The 18,337-nt window shown below is 36.5% G+C and overlaps 4 protein-coding genes across 6 annotated transcripts; 1 reads left to right on the top strand and 3 right to left on the bottom strand.

Moving 5' to 3' along the window:
- Window positions 1–4,316: 4,316 nt before the first annotated feature.
- LOC111599143 lies at window positions 4,317–5,529 on the top strand. 3 transcript variants are annotated; one of them, XM_023314707.2, is made up of 2 exons: window positions 4,317–4,365; window positions 4,576–5,529. In XM_023314707.2, the coding sequence occupies exon 2, from the start codon at window positions 4,687–4,689 to the stop codon at window positions 5,281–5,283; it is 597 nt and encodes a 198-aa protein (XP_023170475.2). In that variant the 5' UTR covers window positions 4,317–4,365; window positions 4,576–4,686; the 3' UTR covers window positions 5,284–5,529. The 3 variants fall into 3 exon arrangements, with proteins under 3 accessions (XP_023170475.2, XP_023170476.2, XP_023170477.2); XM_023314708.2 differs by having other exon boundaries at window positions 4,329–4,365; window positions 4,613–5,529; XM_023314709.2 differs by having other exon boundaries at window positions 4,351–4,365; window positions 4,625–5,529.
- A 1,205-nt stretch (window positions 5,530–6,734) lies between these two features.
- On the bottom strand, window positions 6,735–7,559 carry LOC111599132 (uncharacterized protein CG31750-like). Its single transcript, XM_030224527.1, has one exon. The coding sequence runs from the start codon at window positions 7,557–7,559 to the stop codon at window positions 6,735–6,737; it is 825 nt and encodes a 274-aa protein (XP_030080387.1).
- A 532-nt stretch (window positions 7,560–8,091) lies between these two features.
- Window positions 8,092–9,606, bottom strand: LOC111599161 (uncharacterized protein CG31750-like). The gene is made up of 2 exons (XM_023314735.2): window positions 8,340–9,606; window positions 8,092–8,286 (listed from the first exon to the last, which is right to left on the bottom strand). The coding sequence occupies exons 1-2, from the start codon at window positions 9,405–9,407 to the stop codon at window positions 8,110–8,112; spliced, it is 1,245 nt and encodes a 414-aa protein (XP_023170503.2). The 5' UTR covers window positions 9,408–9,606; the 3' UTR covers window positions 8,092–8,109.
- A 5,247-nt stretch (window positions 9,607–14,853) lies between these two features.
- Window positions 14,854–18,000, bottom strand: LOC111599066 (polycystic kidney disease 2-like 1 protein). Its single transcript, XM_023314587.2, has 8 exons — window positions 17,447–18,000; window positions 16,470–17,211; window positions 16,064–16,295; window positions 15,783–16,010; window positions 15,479–15,721; window positions 15,156–15,415; window positions 15,040–15,093; window positions 14,854–14,974 (listed from the first exon to the last, which is right to left on the bottom strand). The coding sequence occupies exons 1-8, from the start codon at window positions 17,937–17,939 to the stop codon at window positions 14,869–14,871; spliced, it is 2,358 nt and encodes a 785-aa protein (XP_023170355.1). The 5' UTR covers window positions 17,940–18,000; the 3' UTR covers window positions 14,854–14,868.
- Between the last annotated feature and the right edge of the window lie 337 nt (window positions 18,001–18,337).

Here is an 18,337-nt window from a genome sequence, read left to right as displayed (position 1 = left end):
TTTATGCAATTTATTTATTTTTAATTTTCAATTGTTTCCATTTTTTGTTGTTCTACTGCTGCTGCTGAAACCATAATTAAGTTTTGTTTATTTGCCTGGTCAATAAACTGTCAGCCAACCGCATTCATAAATATTTTATTAACACGACAAAATGTTTAATTGTGCAATTAGATTTTCTACTTTTATTTTTTCGCAATTCTATGGAAACTCTATTTGAGTTAGTTGGGTAAAATGAGAGAGAAATGGATTTGTGATATAAATTATTGTTCCCCTTATGTTCATGCATTCATAACAAATATCGATAAATATCAATTGGCAAACTTATTTAGTGATACATTCAGCGTTTTAGATATTTAACAAAAATGTCTGTGAGCTGTATGTTTCCTATATTAATTATTGTATAACTGCACAAGCCTGTGTGATATTATCAAAATTTTCAATTGACTCGACTATTAGATGGCTTTTAATCGCCTTTCTTATATATTTTTTAAATTATCGGTTATTGCCCTCAGTTTATTGGGTATCTTGTAGTCTGTAACATTTGATTAGCTCATGTTTAATTTTGTTATATTCATATATTTGAATTAGATGTATGAGAATTACGTTTTTTTTTTGGTTTGTTATGTTGGCTTTCTGATTGACTTTACTGCGCCAAAATTAATAATGTAAACAAATTATATATTTTTTAATTATGTGTCAACGGGGTGCATAAAAACAAAGTGTATATATTGAATGATATATTAGGATAAAAAACGTAAATGAGCTTCCATTTTCTAATTTTATATAGAAAAGCGCATTTGCAGTCTGTGGTATAAACTATGCACGAAGTATTTGCATAATTGTGATGCGTTTTTTAAAAATATTTTCTATTTAAATTATTCAGTTCATTAAGTAACATTTTAAAATATGAAATAGGCTTTCAATGAACTTTGATTTTTAATTTAGCTAAATAACATTTTGCTCAGCCCAATTAAACTTTAATAAATATCGAAAGCTCTTTAATTGTTCTTTACATTTTATATACATATACATACATCATATATACATATATTTACATCTGTTAATTTAATCAGCTTAGACATTGTTTTAAAGGCAATTCTTTAACTCAATTAATTTTGCAACACGATTGCCAGTCCTTAGTCCTTGTAAATGTATTTTTGCCATTGCGTCTGAGCTCAGAGCTTGCAACACGTTGCAGTTGTTGCAACAATTTAACGGTACATGCATCATATATGCGGTTTTTCAAGTCCATTAATTACTTTTAGCCATAATAAAAATTAATTTATATTAAAAGTCATGTGCGCCCAGCGCATAAATCCTTGTCTTGGGCGTTTCTCTCTACTGCTCGGGGGCGTGACCATGCCCGTGTTATATTTATGAGAATTTATTGTATCGAATTCGACGAGCACGCGACTTGCGAGCATTTTGCGTGTTGCCATTTCAATTTTTTGCTTTATTTTTTAATTTTTGTTTCATTTTTAATACTCTTTTGCTGAATTAAGGGAGTATATTAGTGCAGAGCTAAAGCTTGGAGGAAACCTCAAGGGCTAAGCTCTTACATATGTTTTAAAGTTAAATTAACCGAACCTTCCCCATAGAGCAATCTAAAGTGTCACTAAGGATCATCTAGTTATAAGAGTGAACAGCTTAAGATTACAAATTGATATGAGCTCACTTTAAAACGATGAAATCGAAACAGTCTACAAAAAGTAAAACAGAATAAGAAATATGTAACATGGCTTCAATTTTCTATCGGGAGTGGTTGACTGCGTAATACCCGCACACAGCTTAATCATTTTGCTTGTTGACTATTTTCGATTATAAATGCTTATAAAACTCTGTGCGAGTATTACGCAGTCGACTATGACCGTTAGCAAAAATTTCCGCCTTGTTACATATTTTGTATTTAATTTTTTTTTTTTTTTTTTCATAATGACATAAATCAGCGCAAAATTAATAAATGAGTGTAAAGAAAATATGCAATGCGCAAATTATGAACAGCTTTAAAGCCGAGGTGCGACATGTCAACATTGCAACAAATTTAAAATGTTGCAACAATGAGAAACGCTTTGTCGATAGGTAAAAACTATGGCACATGTCGCGCAATTCATTCAATTTATGCAGTTTTATAAATATATATATATATAAATATCTATATATATAAATATTTTTTTAATATTTGTTTCCATCTCTCATGCGGATATTGAAAGCTGTGGTTTTTGGCACCCCAAACTTTGTTCATGCATTTATTTGGAATATATGTAAAATGCATGGCTATAAATATTAATATAGAGTAGCCCACAAAGTATACACCCGACCGCCCACCTGCCAATGCTATATTTTTAAGCCCCCGGCGGAAATATTGCAAAATTGTTGAAGGCTGTTAAGCAATTTGCCTGTCGCTTGGCACAAACAGTCCCAAAACTCGACGTACTTGTGTATGCAATATTTTATTAATATTTTCCTATTAAAAAACTGTGCAAATTTATATATATAATATATATACACACACACACAAATATATTTAAACCGCATTTATTGCATATGTATGTCGAAAGCCCTTCATAACTTTGTAAAAATTACTTTGTGCACTTGCATTTCAATTTGTTATGTGCCCGCCTCTATTTTTTATGTGCTATTTAAAACTAAGGGGAGTTTACGTATGGGCGTACGGGCCCTGAAGCAGTGTGCGTGCTACAAAGTGTGCGTGAAATGAGCAAAACAGCAGCGAGAGCTGTGTGAACTGTGAACTCTGCACAACACACATCAAATATGCAGCGTAAAATAGAGCGTTAAACTGCGAACAATTTTCCATACGAGTGTGGAGCAGGGGCTGTCGCCCCACGAACAGTGCTCCATATCAAAATTGGTCATAAATTGCTTAAGTTCTCCTGCTGCTTAAAAGACTGCTCAAAACTCAAAGGTGCAAACTGTAATGAAAATGTTTACTACAAATTAACAATGTTAAACTGATAAGAAATTATGGAAAATGGATTAATTAAACAAAAATTTTTGGCCATAAAAAACTTCATTACAATAAATTGATATTAAATAAATAAAAACAGATTTATAAAATTTGAATTTATTTTAAATAAATATAAAAAATGATATAAAATATAAAATTATATAATAAAAAATAAAAATATAATATAAAAATATATATATTAAATTTTTATTATTATAATAAATAAAAAGAAATATATATTTAATTAAATAATTTGCTTATTCAAAAGTTAGATAGATAAATAGATAAGAAAGAAATTGAAAAAAATTAATTTAATATATGTTTTTAAGCAACTTTTCTTATTTTTATTTTAAATTTATATAATGATGTGTATTCTTTAAAAAAATACTCGCACATTTGCACATTGCAATTAGTCAACAAATTTGCTTAGGATATTCCTGAGATCAAGCGCCAGCACAAGCAAAATTCTCAAGAATTTCCCCGGAAACAATCGTTAAGAAACGTGACTCAACCCTGCCGTTCGCTAAGCGACCGAGCATCTGCTGTAGGTTATATTTGTTTGCTTGTTTAACCCTGCCCGGCAACCAGTTATATAATAAGATTCGTCCAAAAAACTTAAGTGAGCGTCGCAAATAAAAATAAACTCAGCATTGTAGCAGCTAATGCGCATTTTGTATTATTAATACAAATTTCTGCGAATTTGCACAATTGCAGCCACACTAAAAGTTGTTAGACATACATATATACATACATGTTTGTTGATCAGGTGGGGACAGCTGTCATTTGCAATAATAATAATAAATGAACTTGTGACGTCGCGGTTACAGCGATCTCGACCGAGTGACCAACAAAATCGCATGAATGACAAGCCGGGGGCGCTTAGCTCTTTGCATGCTAATTTCTATTTGGCAAGGTGTATATAAATAGAATTCAACGAATTGTTATCAGACCGAAGGTGAATCATGCGTGATCCAATGCATATTAAGCTGAAATGTTAATGAACGCTACGTAGAATGTCAAAAGCGAGAGTGAGAGCGAGTGAGCGCAATTAACAGCGTATGTTAACAGAAAGAGGCAATCAAGCGCTTCTTAGAAAACCAATTGAGTGAGCGAACAATGTTCTGCTAAAGTAAGAGCGAGTGAGCGTAATTAACAGCGTATGTTAACAGAAAGGAAATAAAGCGCTGCTTAGAAAACCTGTTGAGTAACAGAAAGATGTTCAGCTCAACGGCTCTCTCTGTCTCGCTCTTTCTGCCTTCACCTGAGTTAAAGCGCAGCTGAATAGTTACTCACGTATGAGTCAGCTGTGCGTAGCATTTTATTATATGTATAAAAGACGAAGCTGTGCTTAACAGCGCTTTAGTGCGATCTTGCGTAGCTAATAGAACACGGCTTGTGCTGTAAGCTTTTACTTCTGCTTTAATAATCTTGTTATTCTATTTGTGCTTAAATTTCAAATTTGCATGCAGCGACTGCTTGTACTAAAACTATTCACATAATTGGCAAACTCTAAAGTAATACAAACTTTTATTCCATTTATTTACACACACACACGCACACACCTATATTCACCTACGCACATTGATGCACCCGCCACTCATTAAACACAGAGCACAAGAACAAAAGAAACTACAGCCACAAGCACAGTTGCCTCTGCAGAAGACGCCGCATTGGATACCCTCACAGACGCCACAGACATCAAACAGACTGTGCAAACCATAATGGCCGAGCCAATGGCTGAATTGAAACAGGAGGAGCAGCAACAGCAACAGGAGCTGGAGTTGGAGGTGGAGCAGCAGCTGGCCGAAGCTCAAGATGCCGACACAATGGCGCATAATGAGGAAACGGAAATGCCGCTGCCAGACAGCGACAGTCATAATGCGTCGCAGCCCGAGTCCTTGGTGGCCATTGAAAACTTTGGCGACGCATTGGACGACGAGTTGGCCGCGCCACAATCAGCGCAGCAGTACAGGGAGCGCGAGGAGCTGGAGTCCTCAGACGACGAAGATGAGCATGCGACGCCCGTTGAGATGAGCGACACCTTTAACGATGAATGGGCGACACTGGATGAGGATGCCGCAACTTTTGCAGCTGCAGATCCCGACAACGATTTAAATAATCACATTGACATCTACGAGAACCTTGCGCCCGTGGATCTCTCCAATGATATTGCCGTTAACGATATAGCTGCCGCCAATCCCAACTATCCGTATAATCCAGATGCCGAGCTAATTGACTTGCCCGCAGCTGGCCGAGCGATGCCCAAGTTTGAGAAATTATCTTTGTTGCCGCCAACGCCGACGACGCTGATGAAGTAAACGCCGCAGCACAGCTAGCTTAGTTGCCTAATCTTAAGTGTTTTAGAACTGTAAGCATTCATTTTCATTGCTCGAATATAATTCAAAACATGCCCTAAGTGCATCGAAATACCTTAAGAGAGTTGAAAGAGCGCCCATTAAATTATTATCAATATCTGCAGTAAGTACGAGTATTAAATGCATCCCATACATGCATGCTAATATATTTATTGATTCAAAATATATATCAAAACAGCAAAAACATACATATATCTACATATATACATTTATAAGCATTTTTATTTATGAGCATAACAGGGCTGTTAACTTCCAAGTTAGCTTTACAGAAATGATTCTGAATCTTACAGAAACTTGAATGTTAAAGCAGAACTCTGAATATGTAAGATTTTACAGAATATATTCCAATAAGATTTGGGTTATGGACTGGAAAGCTAAGAAAGCATATTTCAGAAGTATCCAAATGCTTTTTTAGTTAGCTTGTTTTGTATGGCCTCATTGATTTATATCGATTCAAAAATGTTTGCATTTACCTCAATTTGCTGGTGACTAATCGTGAAGCTGTAGATAGTCTACCGATTCAATAGCTTTACATTTTAAGCGCTATTTGAGCTACAAATTTGAAGCTGAAAATGAATAATCAGATAGAGTAACGTCATAAAAATATATGAAGCTAATATATGGCAATATTGGAATCATTATATTTGAATATATTGGAATATATATATCCACATATCTATTTATATCCATGTACCTATAAATTATGTTCACCTTCATGGGGCGAAGCCCAACGCACACATATCAAATCTTCTCATGAATTTAGTAGTTTTTTGACCATAAGTTGATTTGGTACTTAATTTTAAAAGATTATTTATCAAATTTCATATATACGCTGAAGGAAAGTGGGCCAAGCTACAGGTAAGTCATTTTCGGGTAGCTTTCGATTCGATACTCTGCCATCTCAAGACTTTAGTCAAGGTATAATGTGATTATATTCTTCCAAAGTGAATTGGTTCTATATATTTAAATTATTTGTACACATTTTTACTATGAAATAGATGTGAAAAATTTTCCAAACCACACAGTCAATTCTTCTACTTTTTCATTACTCGATATATATATTTCGTAATTTACGATTATATATTTCTTAAAAATTGATTCCCTTTTGAATTAGGAACATTTATTAAATATAATACGAATATTTTTGCGCTACGCTGCTCAGACTATAAGCATTTTGTGCATAAAAAAAGTATTTTTTAATAGATATTTTTAAAATAAAATACCATATACAAAATGGATATAAACAGGAAGAGAAATTTAAAATTTGTATTATATCTCGTTTTCCCATTGAAAGTTTCCATCGTTTCCACCAGCTGCTGTAGATAAAAGCAATAATTCTGTAAAGAGTAAAGAGCGTAAAACATTAGGGATATTCCCTCAGCTTATGGCATACCTTACCTCACCTTGCGACTTAAGATCTTGGCAAATGGTATGCCCACAGCTGATTGCACACCAGATGCGAACCAATGCCAATGCAGAAACTCAGTGCGAAAAAGATGCTCCCGCAGCTGCTGTTTGAGCATTTTGATGCGTTTATTGCAGACGGCGAGCAGAAATATTTTTAGCACTGGCGCAACACAGCATTCATATTCGATCTTTTGATTTATGGGCTGATGATAGATCATGTTATACAGATTGGAGGCCAGCTCTTGGGTTTGCTGAAGCAACAAGACAAACAGCACGACAGATACTCGCAGCCAGAGCTTGTGAACTCTTTGTTGGACGCTATTAATGCTGATGTAAACGCGATAGAATTGTATTAGCTGACGACGCGACTGAGAACTTGGAAAGAGTCCCAGTCGAGGATTCAGATAGTATGTGCTTAAGTTAGTGAGCAGAGCTCCCAGCCATGCCATCAACAGCAGCTGATAGACAAAGTAGGCGCAAAAGGGCACCTCGAGTAGGAGTATAATGTACGTATGGCACCAGGGCTGATCCCAAATGTTTCTGAATTGCAGCGTAGTTAAAGCATATTGTAGATGATAGAGCAGTAGTATATGGAGTTGTGTCCTTAGGGTCCAGCGGCCAAAGCACAAATGCACAGTTTTGTTTAGTTTTATTATATTGTTAATCGTTAGCTGGCAAGCTTTACTGTACTGTCGACTGTGCGTTAGCCGAAAGAGACGCAGGAGCAGCCAGTTTTGCGTCCACCACGTCCAAGTGAGCAAATACGCCTCAAAGCCTTCACGTTTTGAGTCGAAAGGCCACTCCATCATCATGAAGGTACAGGAAACTAGGCCAACTAAATTGTAATTATCTATGCACAGTAAACAGATCTTAACGACCCATTGAAATATTCTATAATTCTTATCCGTGCGCAGCTTTCCAGCTCGGGAATCGTACTTAAAGTGACCGAGGCCAGCGAAGCGACAGCTAAAGTAAACTGAATTACTCAAAACTAAAATACTTGCTTCGTGTAGAAACCGTTCCAAACGCTCCATCGAGACGAACTAATTTGATGGAGTGCGCTTCGGCTCCAGTTTTAGTTCCCCTGAACTAACTGGATGAGCGAGTGGTGTGATGAAAAATGTTGGCAATAATGAGCAACATAATTTCCATAATTATGCCTAATAATAAAATCAATTAGCGGCTTGGATCAACCCCATTAAAGAAGCGTCGACAGATATGGCTTTGATACCCTGCACCGAGTTCAGGGTATTTCCTAGTCGGGCACTCTCGACTCGAGAGCTCTTACTTGCTTTAAATTATTTTGATAGATTTGTACATACATATATTTTTATATGAGCGGGTTACAAGCCTTTTACTAAATTAATAAAAATGATTTATACCATTCTCCTCCGTTAGAGCATATTGCAAATTGGACATTGCATTCAGAAAAGCGATCCACATAAATAATAGAAGAAATTCAATATTGATACTTTGCCCCTTGTGCCAGATATGATTTCTGATCGGACAGAAGTGCTGCTGTAGACAGAAGCAGTCGAACTGTAAATGGTATGAAATGTTAACTGATCTGATCCTGATGTATGTTTCCTTACCTGGCAATCCAGCACTTTCGTATATGCATTTTGTTGGCCCGATTCAAGCAGTTCGATTATATAGATTTGCTGACTCAGGAATTTGGTTAGATACTCGATTCGATTGGTGCATAGACCCAAGAGGAAAACTTTCAGTAATGGGGCTACGCAATTTCCTACTTTTAAATAAAGGAAAAATTTCCATTTCTCCGCTGTGCTCTTTTCCTGGTAGATGACGTCATATAACTCCTCCGAAATGTCTGCGGATAACAGGGATATACAGGCGAAAAGGCCACCCGAGATGCCTAACCAGAGCTGTGTAATTTCGCCGTGGACTTCGCATATTCGAAAGTATATTTTATATATTTTAATTAGTCGTTTACAATTTCTCTTTCTACAATTACAACTACTGATGGAACTTAGCAATACCTGATGCCAGGTGATAAGGATTAGCTGGTATAGGAAGTACGCCCAATAAATGAACTCAAATAAGATTATGCGGTACTTCAACACAAGAAAATGTTTCTTTCTCATTATTTGATTCCACAATTGAACAACTGTGAACGAAAACTCCAATGACGATATCAGAAGTATATTGTAATCAAATGTGAAACAGGTCTTATTAAAAGATGAAATCATATTTTGATGTATTTCTAAAATCTTGTTGATCGTAGAAACAAAGGACTCATTAGTTTTCCAGCTATGCAGGAGGACTATAATTTTCGTAAAGTGCCAGTTCACATTTATGTAATTTAAGACTTCTAGATAAAAACTATATCCGGAACTAACTAAGTCGCAGTCATGAAAAATGTAAGCTTCAAATTTGACCTCCACATATAAATAATTAAGATAATCCATAAATAATAACATTGCTTTGACAGCATAGGTGAAGTATTTCTTTAAATTTTCATGACGGCAAATATATAATTTGTTTGTCTCCGGGTTATAATTAAAGTATCCAAAAGTACAAGAACGGCAAATTTGATATAGAATGCGACTTAAGACATAAACTGTCCTGTGGAATAATATCTCTTCACTGTACACTCGACTCTGCTGCTCACGATGTTTTCGATTTAACCGAGCTGTCATTATTTGTAAATATTGAGGTGGCTCCTCCTTCTCTTCAATGTTTTAGTGTTGGATAACAAATTGGATAGTGTTGGTAAACGCGCCAACTTGTCGAATCCCGTGCCTTCCACTCAACTCGAATGCTTAAGACGAATTGAATTGAGACCAACTAACTCGATTGTGTTGGGTGTCAGTTCCAGTTCCAGTTCCAGTTCCGTAATCTGTTTCGATGAGTGAGTCATGGGTGGAATATATTAACAATAATTAGTAACACAATTTCCATAATTATGCCTAATAATATATTTTATTATGGTTTTGGGTACATTTATTATATTGAATTGAATTCAGACTCAAATACTGTATCTTTATGTTGGCGGAACAGCAGCTATTGGAATTATCTATAGTTCTGCGAGAGGTGCTTGATATTATTTCATTTAATTTTTAATTTACCAAAAATTGACAGAGGTAAACAAAACTTGCTCAAATATATTTTTCATAACAAATTTGTTCATTGTCTAGTATAAGACAGATTGCAAATAAAAAAAGCAATAAAAAATATATATATATTTTTCAGAAAGTTGAGATTTGTCGGTGAATAAAAACTATTAGTAAGAACTAATACTACTTAAAAAATATTTTTTAAATGTAAAAATATTTCACTCAGATATAAGATGATTTTTTTAACTTTTCGACTGAAATATCTGAATATAAAAGGGCCTTATAGCCCATATTTATTATTTTAAAATTATTAATTTAAAATTATGGCAAATTTGTACACATTTTTATATTTAATTGAGTCATTTTCAACACAAACTCCAGTTATAAATAATAATCATATTGCGTACTGTTTACAGTTTTTGCATTTGCAAATCAATAAAAGTAATTGGAAGGTCTTTTCTCTGCTAGAGCGTACTGTAAATTGGACATTGCATTCAGGAAAGCGATCCACATAAATAATAGAAGAAATTCAATGTTGATAGTTTGTCCCTTGTGCCAGATATGATTTCTGATAGGACAGGTGTGTTGCTGTAGGCAGAAGCAATTGAACTGTAAATGGAAATGTTAACTCTGATCTGATCTGATTGTCCTACTCTGTTTGCTTACCTGACAATCCAGCGCTTTCGTAAATACAGTTAGTTGATTGGATTCAAGTCTTTCACACTTCGTCAAGTGAAGCAGTTCGATTATATAGATTTGTTGACTCAGAAGTCGGGTTAAATGCTCTATTCGATTAGTACATAGACCCAAGAGGAAAACTTTCAGTAATGGGGCTACGCAATTTCCAACTTTTAAATAAAGGAAAAATTTCCATTTCTCCGCTGTGCTCTTTTCTTGATAGAGGACGTCATACAACTCTTCCGAAATGTCTGCGGATAACATGGATATGCAGTTGAAAAGGGCACCCGAGATGCTTAACCAGAGGTGTGTAACCTCGCCGTGGACTTCGCATATTCGAAAGTACATTCTATATATTAGAATTAGACGCTTCCGATTTCTCTTTCTACTATTACAACTTTTGATAGAAGTTAGCAATACCTGATGCCAGGTGATAAGAATCAACTGGTACAAGAAGTAGGCCCAATAAATAAGCTCAAATAAAATTATGCGATATTTAAAAGCAAGCAACATATCGGAAAATCTCATTATTTGATTCAACAATTGAACAAAAGTGAGCCCCAATTCGAGAAAAGATATCAGAAGTATATTATATTCAATTGTGAAATAGGTCTTTTTAAAAGATGAAATCATATTTTGATGTATTTCGAATACCTTGTTGATCGCAGAAACAAAGGACTCATTTGTTTTCCAGCTGTGCAGGAAGATCATCAGTTTCAGTAGCTGCCAGTGAACATTGGTATAAATTATGGTTTCAAGGAAGAAATGATATCCGTTAGCAACTATCGAGATGTCATGACAGTAATGAGCAACAATGTTAATTATCATATAAACATAGCTTACATAATCTATAAGTATTAGTAATATTTTAACTACCCAAGTGAAGTACTTCTTAAAGCATTCATGCCGACAGATATACAATTTATTTGTTTCCGGATTGTACTTAAAGTATCCAAAAGCACAGAGACGGCAAATACGATACAGAACGCGACTCAAGAAATAAACTGTCCTATGGAATAATGACTCTTCCTTGTGCACTTGACTCTGCTCCTTACGATGTTTCCCGATTGGCATTGTGCCTATTCAATGTTGTAGTATTCAGTCAGTGTTGATAATTCCAAGTTGTGAATTCTCTAGTCAGATATTTAAGCTATCTAATTATATTGGGTTCAGTTTTAGTTCCAGTTTTACGAGCTATTTGGATGAGTCAATATATATATTTTGTTGTTGTATTATTAATAATATAACTTTGATTTGATAATGCTTTAGTGATAGTTTGGCAATTAATTTATGTTTTAAGAAAACAGATTAGAGCTTGAATCAATAAATCGAAAAAGAAACAGTTCCACTTCCACTTTGTTCCGCTCCGCACGATGCTTTCGAATGAACTGAACGCTGTTAGTTGCTGAATAGTTGACAAATATTTACCTGGATAAATGCGCTCATTACATTTTATGCTTTGTTTGATAAGTGTTGTCGTATTGGACGCGATGACAAAGTTAATAAACTGTTGTGTAAGCATAAAAAATACGCTTGATTAATATCTCTTTGCTGGTAATGAGTTGTGCGTTTAATTAAAGGTTAACTTATGGCCAGTTAATTACGCATTATCCTTTTGTCCTGTTGCATACATTTTTTTATTTTGCCGTTGAAAAATCAGCGGTCGCTAAGCTGCTTAAATTGTTTTTATGCTGCCTCATTGAAATTTGGCCTTTAACAGATTTCTGTTAAAGCGCACGCAGCTTAAACGTTTTGCTTTTAAGTCGACATATTAAAGCTTAACAGTCTTATACAAGGGACAAATATAAGATGTTAACATTTGTATAAGTATTTGGGAGTGAGTGGAAGTGAGTGGAGTGGAGTGAGAATACTTGCTTAAGCTGAGAGATCTGTTAACTTAACAGAGTTAGGCGCTGCGCTTAAATCTTTGCTTGAACTTTAAGCAACTTTGACATTTTCATCTGCTTATGAAAAAAATAAAAGAAAGTTCGAGTGATTAATAGTTGTTTAGCTTCTTAAAATGATCAATAGAATTTTTTGACTATTTCGTCTTTTCTCTTTTCCTTGTTACTTAACTTATTATTATTTTGTAAGGCAAAATAAAAAGTATAGACAGGTATCATGTATTTCCTATCACTCCACATCATTGTGTTTATCATTTTCTGATGTTATCTTTATAAGACAGCCACATATTGCTTGGCGCTGTACTGTGTTTAAGCAGCAGCTTCATTGATATATCTTTAATGTGAACTATATTTAGTTATTACTCAAGTGACCATCAAACATTCGTTGATATATACTAAGCAAAGGGTATAGAGCTCTAACCATTATCAAACTTAGAGCTTTAACCAATTTTAGGTTATTTACTATATCAGAGCTAGATTTAGCGATTTTTTACAGTGAGTCAAGCTATACAGCTGAAGAGAAAAGATCAGATGGAGTGTTTACTCTTCATCATGAATGAACGTCTGTAAGGATTGTTCTAAGAAAGAAGATCCCTGAAATGATGCATTCCGGCCCTCGGAAAAATGTGTAAGCTGAACAGGTTATTGACGGTTACCTTCTGGCCTCTTCAAGTGATGGCGAGCTTCTGACCTCTTCAAGCATTGAGCAATTTACGACGTCAATTCAGCGAGTGCCCTATATGCCCTATGCTCCAATTAAGTGCCGTGGGAAACCATGGCAATAATTATAGGATACAGTATAAGAATTTTAAATAAAACGCGACGATCAGTGCAACACAAGATATTATAGGTAACTCAGAGGATGATGAGCATTGCAAAACGAATCAAAGTTACAGTTCCAAATAAGTAAAGGTATTTGTTGTAGACTCAGTATTGCTCAATCCTATGTGTGTGTGTGTGTGATATGTGTAAGTACACATATTTAATAGAATTGATATCTTTAAAGCTCTGTTGGTTTATGTTGTGTGCAAATAGCAGAAAAGCAGTTGTAATTTTTGCCATTTCATTTTTTATTTACCTGTTTTAATATTTACGCGTCAATTTCATTTTGCTTTCGCTTGTGTGCAGGCACTTAACGAATATTCGTATACCCTGTGCTCAGCGCATACGATCGGCATGGGGTATAATGTATGGCGGGCAGAGGCGGAGCTGGGAGAGAAGAGGAGCAAGTATATAGAAGAAGAAGCACAGTTGCTGCATAAGTACCTTCATCTGCGTGTGTGTGAACTTATTTAAGTGTTGAGAGCTTCAATGTTATGCCTCGCTCTGAGCAGGGCATTTTTTACTCGGTTATGTAGAATTTTGGATTTTTTTTCTCGCTTTCGTTTCGCTGCTGTTGTTTGGGCGAATTGCAGGCCCATTGAATGCACAAGAGGCCAACATATTTGTACATTATGGGCGTGGCTGGCAGAGTAGGCAGTGCCATTTCAGCTGGCCCGCTGCCAACTGCCCAGCATCATCATCGCCATCTCTATCGTGATTATGATCATGAGCAGCAACATTTTAACATTTTTCTGTGCATGCATAAAGCATAAAGGTAAGTAATTATGGCATTGCCACCCGCACTGCCGCCCGCTAGTTATCCCGTGGCAATTGGCGCCTTTTCAAGTGGCAATTGACGGCAATGGCAACGGCAACGGCAACGGTGGCACTGCTGCCAGCGCAATCTGTCTGCTTCAGTTCTCTGCTCGCTTTCGTATTTACATAGCTGTTCCATGCTGGGGCCTCGATGGCAACTTTTCAATTTGTATTTTGTATTTGTATTTACAAAAGTGAAATAATACGAGTGTACGAGCCTGTTAAGTAAAATCTATTTCATATGTAAAAAGTTTGAGTATTGCCTATTTGTAATGCTTTAACTGTAGTTGAATAGCATTTGGATTTCTGTTAACTTGAAGTTGGCGTGTTTTAACATTTTTAACAATTTCAATATTCTTGTGATTTTTCTTCATTACTTTAGTTACATGTTTAAATGCAGTATGTACAAATTGTTTCATAATTCTGCCACCCACAGATGTTACTGCTTGCCACACACGTGCCGCAACCGCAACATGGTGGCTAGAAGTGTTTGTATCCTAGTCCCAGCAACCTGGTCCTAAATGCCAGATACTAAATGATGCGCCCCGCGCGCTTGCCACATGTCCTTTTGGCACGCCGGTCCACATCCTGTGCTCCAACTAAATATACATTAGGTGGCAATGCTTTGAAACTCCCGTTAGGGCAGATTTGGCAGAGATTAGCGCAGGTTTTTGTGGCTTCTTCGCTTGGCTGACGTTGCCGCTGCCGCTCAGCGAGTGGAACTTAATTAATTCTTACTTATTTTAATGTTTACTCAACGAGCCTAAAATTTATTTGAACTAATAAAACAAACTAATAAAATACATAAATTCCATAGATAAAAATTATTTGTTTTTCTTAATTTCACTCTCCACACGCTTCAATATGGCATCCATATTGGTAACTAACTGTTCCAAAATTTCCTCCAACAGTGAAACGCGATTGTTGATACTGAAGGATATGAAAAATAATATTCAATATGTAGATGAATGAATATATAGAAATTATTTGCTTACCGAAACATATCCTTATTCTTAACGTCATTTGGAACATCTTCGAAATAGTGAGCTCTAAAAAGAAAAAATATATACGTGAATTATTGTAACACGTTATTGATATATTCAGCTGTTACTCGGCCTCAGTTATATTTCTGCGTAAATGAATCCTTTCCTTAGGTTGAAAGCGGCGCGTAGTCACATCAGGGGCTAAATCGTCATCGGGATCAATTACCGGCGGCAGTACTCGATTACTACGCTTACGTCCACAGTGCTTAATTATATAGAAGAAAGCTGCCATTTTCTTATAGACATAGGCGCCGAGCTGACTGCGACCATGCGTTATTTCGCTTTTCACCGAGTTGTACGTCTCCATTATGATGGCCAGGAACATATTCTAAAAGATAATGGCGATGAGCGATCGGAGATCGTTGTTTCGATAGAATATCTTAATTCTTACCAGTAGAATAAAGAAGACCAGCAGAATGTAGGTGAGAAAGTAAATGGGTCCCAGCACTCGGTTGGCCTGCTCAATAAGATTATATTGAAAGTCGCCCAGAATCATGCGTATCATGGTCAAAATAGAGGTCAGAAAATTACGAAAATCGGGATGCTTAGTGCCAAAGAGCAGCAGACCCAGTTGGGCATAGGCCAGAAATACGATGCCAAACATAAGACTAAAGCCAGCCAAATCCTTCGAACACTAAATACAGAGAAAGAATTTGGGGGAAAATGACCCGGGAGTGCGATGTCTGGCAACTTACGCGGCGCAATGTCGTTGTAAACTGCACGAGCGTCTTGTTGAAGCTAATGAATTTAAAGATCTTCACCCAAACGAGAAACGCCAAAATAGCCATCATGTCTACATAGATGGTATTCCACAAGCACAAAGTATCCAAGCTTATGTATGTATCCTGGCTCTTAAATGTATCCACCACATTATTCACTTTGAACATATGCCAAATATTGTAGACCAGAGCCAGGTAAGAAAACTATGAAGTAGAATTTCAAGCAAACAAATTTTTGGATATTTTGTGGAACCTACGATTAATATAAGCAAATCCTGTATGTTCAATATGGATGAAAAGTAATTCTTGATGCCACATTTACGGATTGCAGCTATTTCCGAAATTGTATAATACATGACCATAACATACCAAAAGATATAGATACAGGTCATGACCAGGCTTTTATCAGTTAAAAATGTAAATTCCTTAACTGTCTGCAGCTGACTCTGTGGTATAACGCCGCCTGTGGGCGGTATTTCCGCAATAAATCTGTAAAGAAGAAAATATAATTTATTACAATCAACTCTAATATAAACAAGAAATAATCTACATAGTTTGTTGTATATAGGTTTGTTGTTGTATAGCGATATGAAATGGGTCAGGGTATAAACAAAATATTTTTATAGATAATTTATTTTTTTAGGCACTGCCTTATCGACTTACTTGGCGCTCTGAAAGGTATCTGTATTTTCATTAAAAAGATTAAACTCGATCAGGCAAAGACGTGAACCGCGATCCAACCAATGTTGATTCCTTAACTTTTTGAGAATCATTAGATTTTCCTTCTTATTAAATGTTAGGTCGACGGTATAGCCACCAGATCGATAGAAATTCAATTGTGTCCACAATGGAGTCGAGTCCAAATCCCTCATTGTTCTAAATGGTGCGCCCATGTGATCACTCACAATCTCTTCTGTCCCAGCCGTATACTGAGAATAGCAGGTGTTGAAGTATCGTATAAAGGCATCATTCACATAGCAGCTATCCTTGCGCACACGGATCTGTCGTAATCGTGGTGGTCCCAACAATAGGTTCTCATGCAGAAAGACTCTGCCTATGAGATTTGTCGTATTGGTCGACTGTGTTCCATGTTTTTGTTTATGTCTACGATCTTCAGGTGGCGGATCTGGCGGTGGCGGTACATCTTCATTTTGGTTTTCATTATTTGTCTGGGTTGTATTATCTAGGTCATGAACTTGCTCGAAATCCGCAGTAACGCCGGACATATCGCCGTGCAGATTTACTAAAAAATTATAAATTAAATAGTCCCAAAAGTCTGGTATGGTCAGAACCTTCTCAAATGTAACGGTTACCGAAGACGATATAATCATGTCACGGGTGGTGAAAAGTTTTTTTATCGTATCGTTGAAATAAAACATATATGAGTGACGAACAGAGAGCGTGACTGCAATGGAAATTGAATACAGTATTTACTATTGAGATGGAATATGAAAAAGGAGCCCAATGGCTGTTAATGTAACTGTTAATGTAATTGTTAATGTAATTCTGTTAATGTAAGTCGGTTTATGTAACTGTTAAACTACAACTGGTAAAGTAACACTATGTAACTGTTAAACTACAACTGCTAAACTACAGCTGTTAAACTACAGCTGCCAAGGATCAACTAACATATTACTTACCCAAACAAGTTAAGATGAGAAATATGATAAACAAGGCAAATTCCAAGAGTGCGTCGCGCACCTCCTCGTCGGTCGTGTAGAGAATGCGTGAAGCTTTCGTTCTCATACCCTGTCTGTCTGCTGATCTACGGATTGGCGTTTCATGCTCGGTATTTGATTCGTATTGGTCCCCATCATATAACTCCTTATCCTTGCGTGAAAATAGTCGGGCGAATCTAGTTCTTTTCTTGGGCGATTCTTCTGTTTCTTCTGTTTCTTCTTTACTGATCGGCTGGATAGAGCCCGTGGGCGAGCTTTGATTGGGTTGCTCGTCGGACTCCTTATCTGTCCTTGTCACCAAGAGAGGGCGATCTCTACGGGGCCCCTGTTCGCCTGGCGATTGGTTACGCAACGGGCGCGGGGGCGGCCGTGGGCGGCCAGTCGTATGCTGTGTGGACTGATCTACGCGATCTGTCTGCTGTTTACGAGCTTCTTCGTCTTCTTTATCTGACATTTTGACTTCGTCTTAATATTATTTTATTATTTTTGTCAATTTGAATTGTTTATTTTTGTTCTGCTGCGCTTCACAAGCTCAACCAGACTGGACTATAGTGCGAGTGGACGGTTCAGACAGGAATCAGTTTGAAGTTTGAGGAATGTTTGCTTTGACCTGCCAAACTATAACATTTTTCTGGCAGTTAAACATACTGTGTGCGAATGGGTCTGGGTGTGGGGCACGAAAAATGGCAAGGATTGCAGCGAACATCTGCACAGAAACTGCATCTTTATAGTCAAACATATCCTGGCACTTCCCCCATATACATATGCATATTTCATGCGTTAACGCCAACATTTGAATTGCAGCAGCAACGCCAACAGATGTGGTGCGAGAGCGAGAGGCGTTGAGGCGAA

This window comes from Drosophila hydei, unplaced genomic scaffold (genome assembly GCF_003285905.1).
Source record: "Drosophila hydei strain 15085-1641.00,03,60 unplaced genomic scaffold, DhydRS2 tig00008114-arrow-pilon, whole genome shotgun sequence".
Classification (NCBI taxonomy): domain Eukaryota; kingdom Metazoa; phylum Arthropoda; class Insecta; order Diptera; family Drosophilidae; genus Drosophila; species Drosophila hydei.
Note: the sequence above shows the minus strand (reverse complement) of the source record. Positions and strands in the feature narration are given on the sequence as shown.

What these genes read in the sequence shown, in the direction of transcription:
- LOC111599143 (XM_023314707.2), top strand. Translation starts at nt 4,687, where the DNA reads ATGGCCGAGCCAATGGCTGAATTGAAACAGGAGGAGCAGCAACAGCAA.
- LOC111599132 (XM_030224527.1), bottom strand. Translation starts at nt 7,559, where the DNA reads ATGATGATGGAGTGGCCTTTCGACTCAAAACGTGAAGGCTTTGAGGCG.
- LOC111599161 (XM_023314735.2), bottom strand. Translation starts at nt 9,407, where the DNA reads ATGACAGCTCGGTTAAATCGAAAACATCGTGAGCAGCAGAGTCGAGTG. An exon ending in CGAAAGTGCTGGATTGCCAG is followed by an intron (nt 8,287 to 8,339) that starts GTAAGGAAACAT and finishes TACCATTTACAG; the next exon opens with TTCGACTGCTTCTGTCTACA.
- LOC111599066 (XM_023314587.2), bottom strand. Translation starts at nt 17,939, where the DNA reads ATGTCAGATAAAGAAGACGAAGAAGCTCGTAAACAGCAGACAGATCGC. An exon ending in AGGATTTGCTTATATTAATC is followed by an intron (nt 16,011 to 16,063) that starts GTAGGTTCCACA and finishes TCTACTTCATAG; the next exon opens with TTTTCTTACCTGGCTCTGGT. An exon ending in TGGTCTTCTTTATTCTACTG is followed by an intron (nt 15,416 to 15,478) that starts GTAAGAATTAAG and finishes ATTATCTTTTAG; the next exon opens with AATATGTTCCTGGCCATCAT.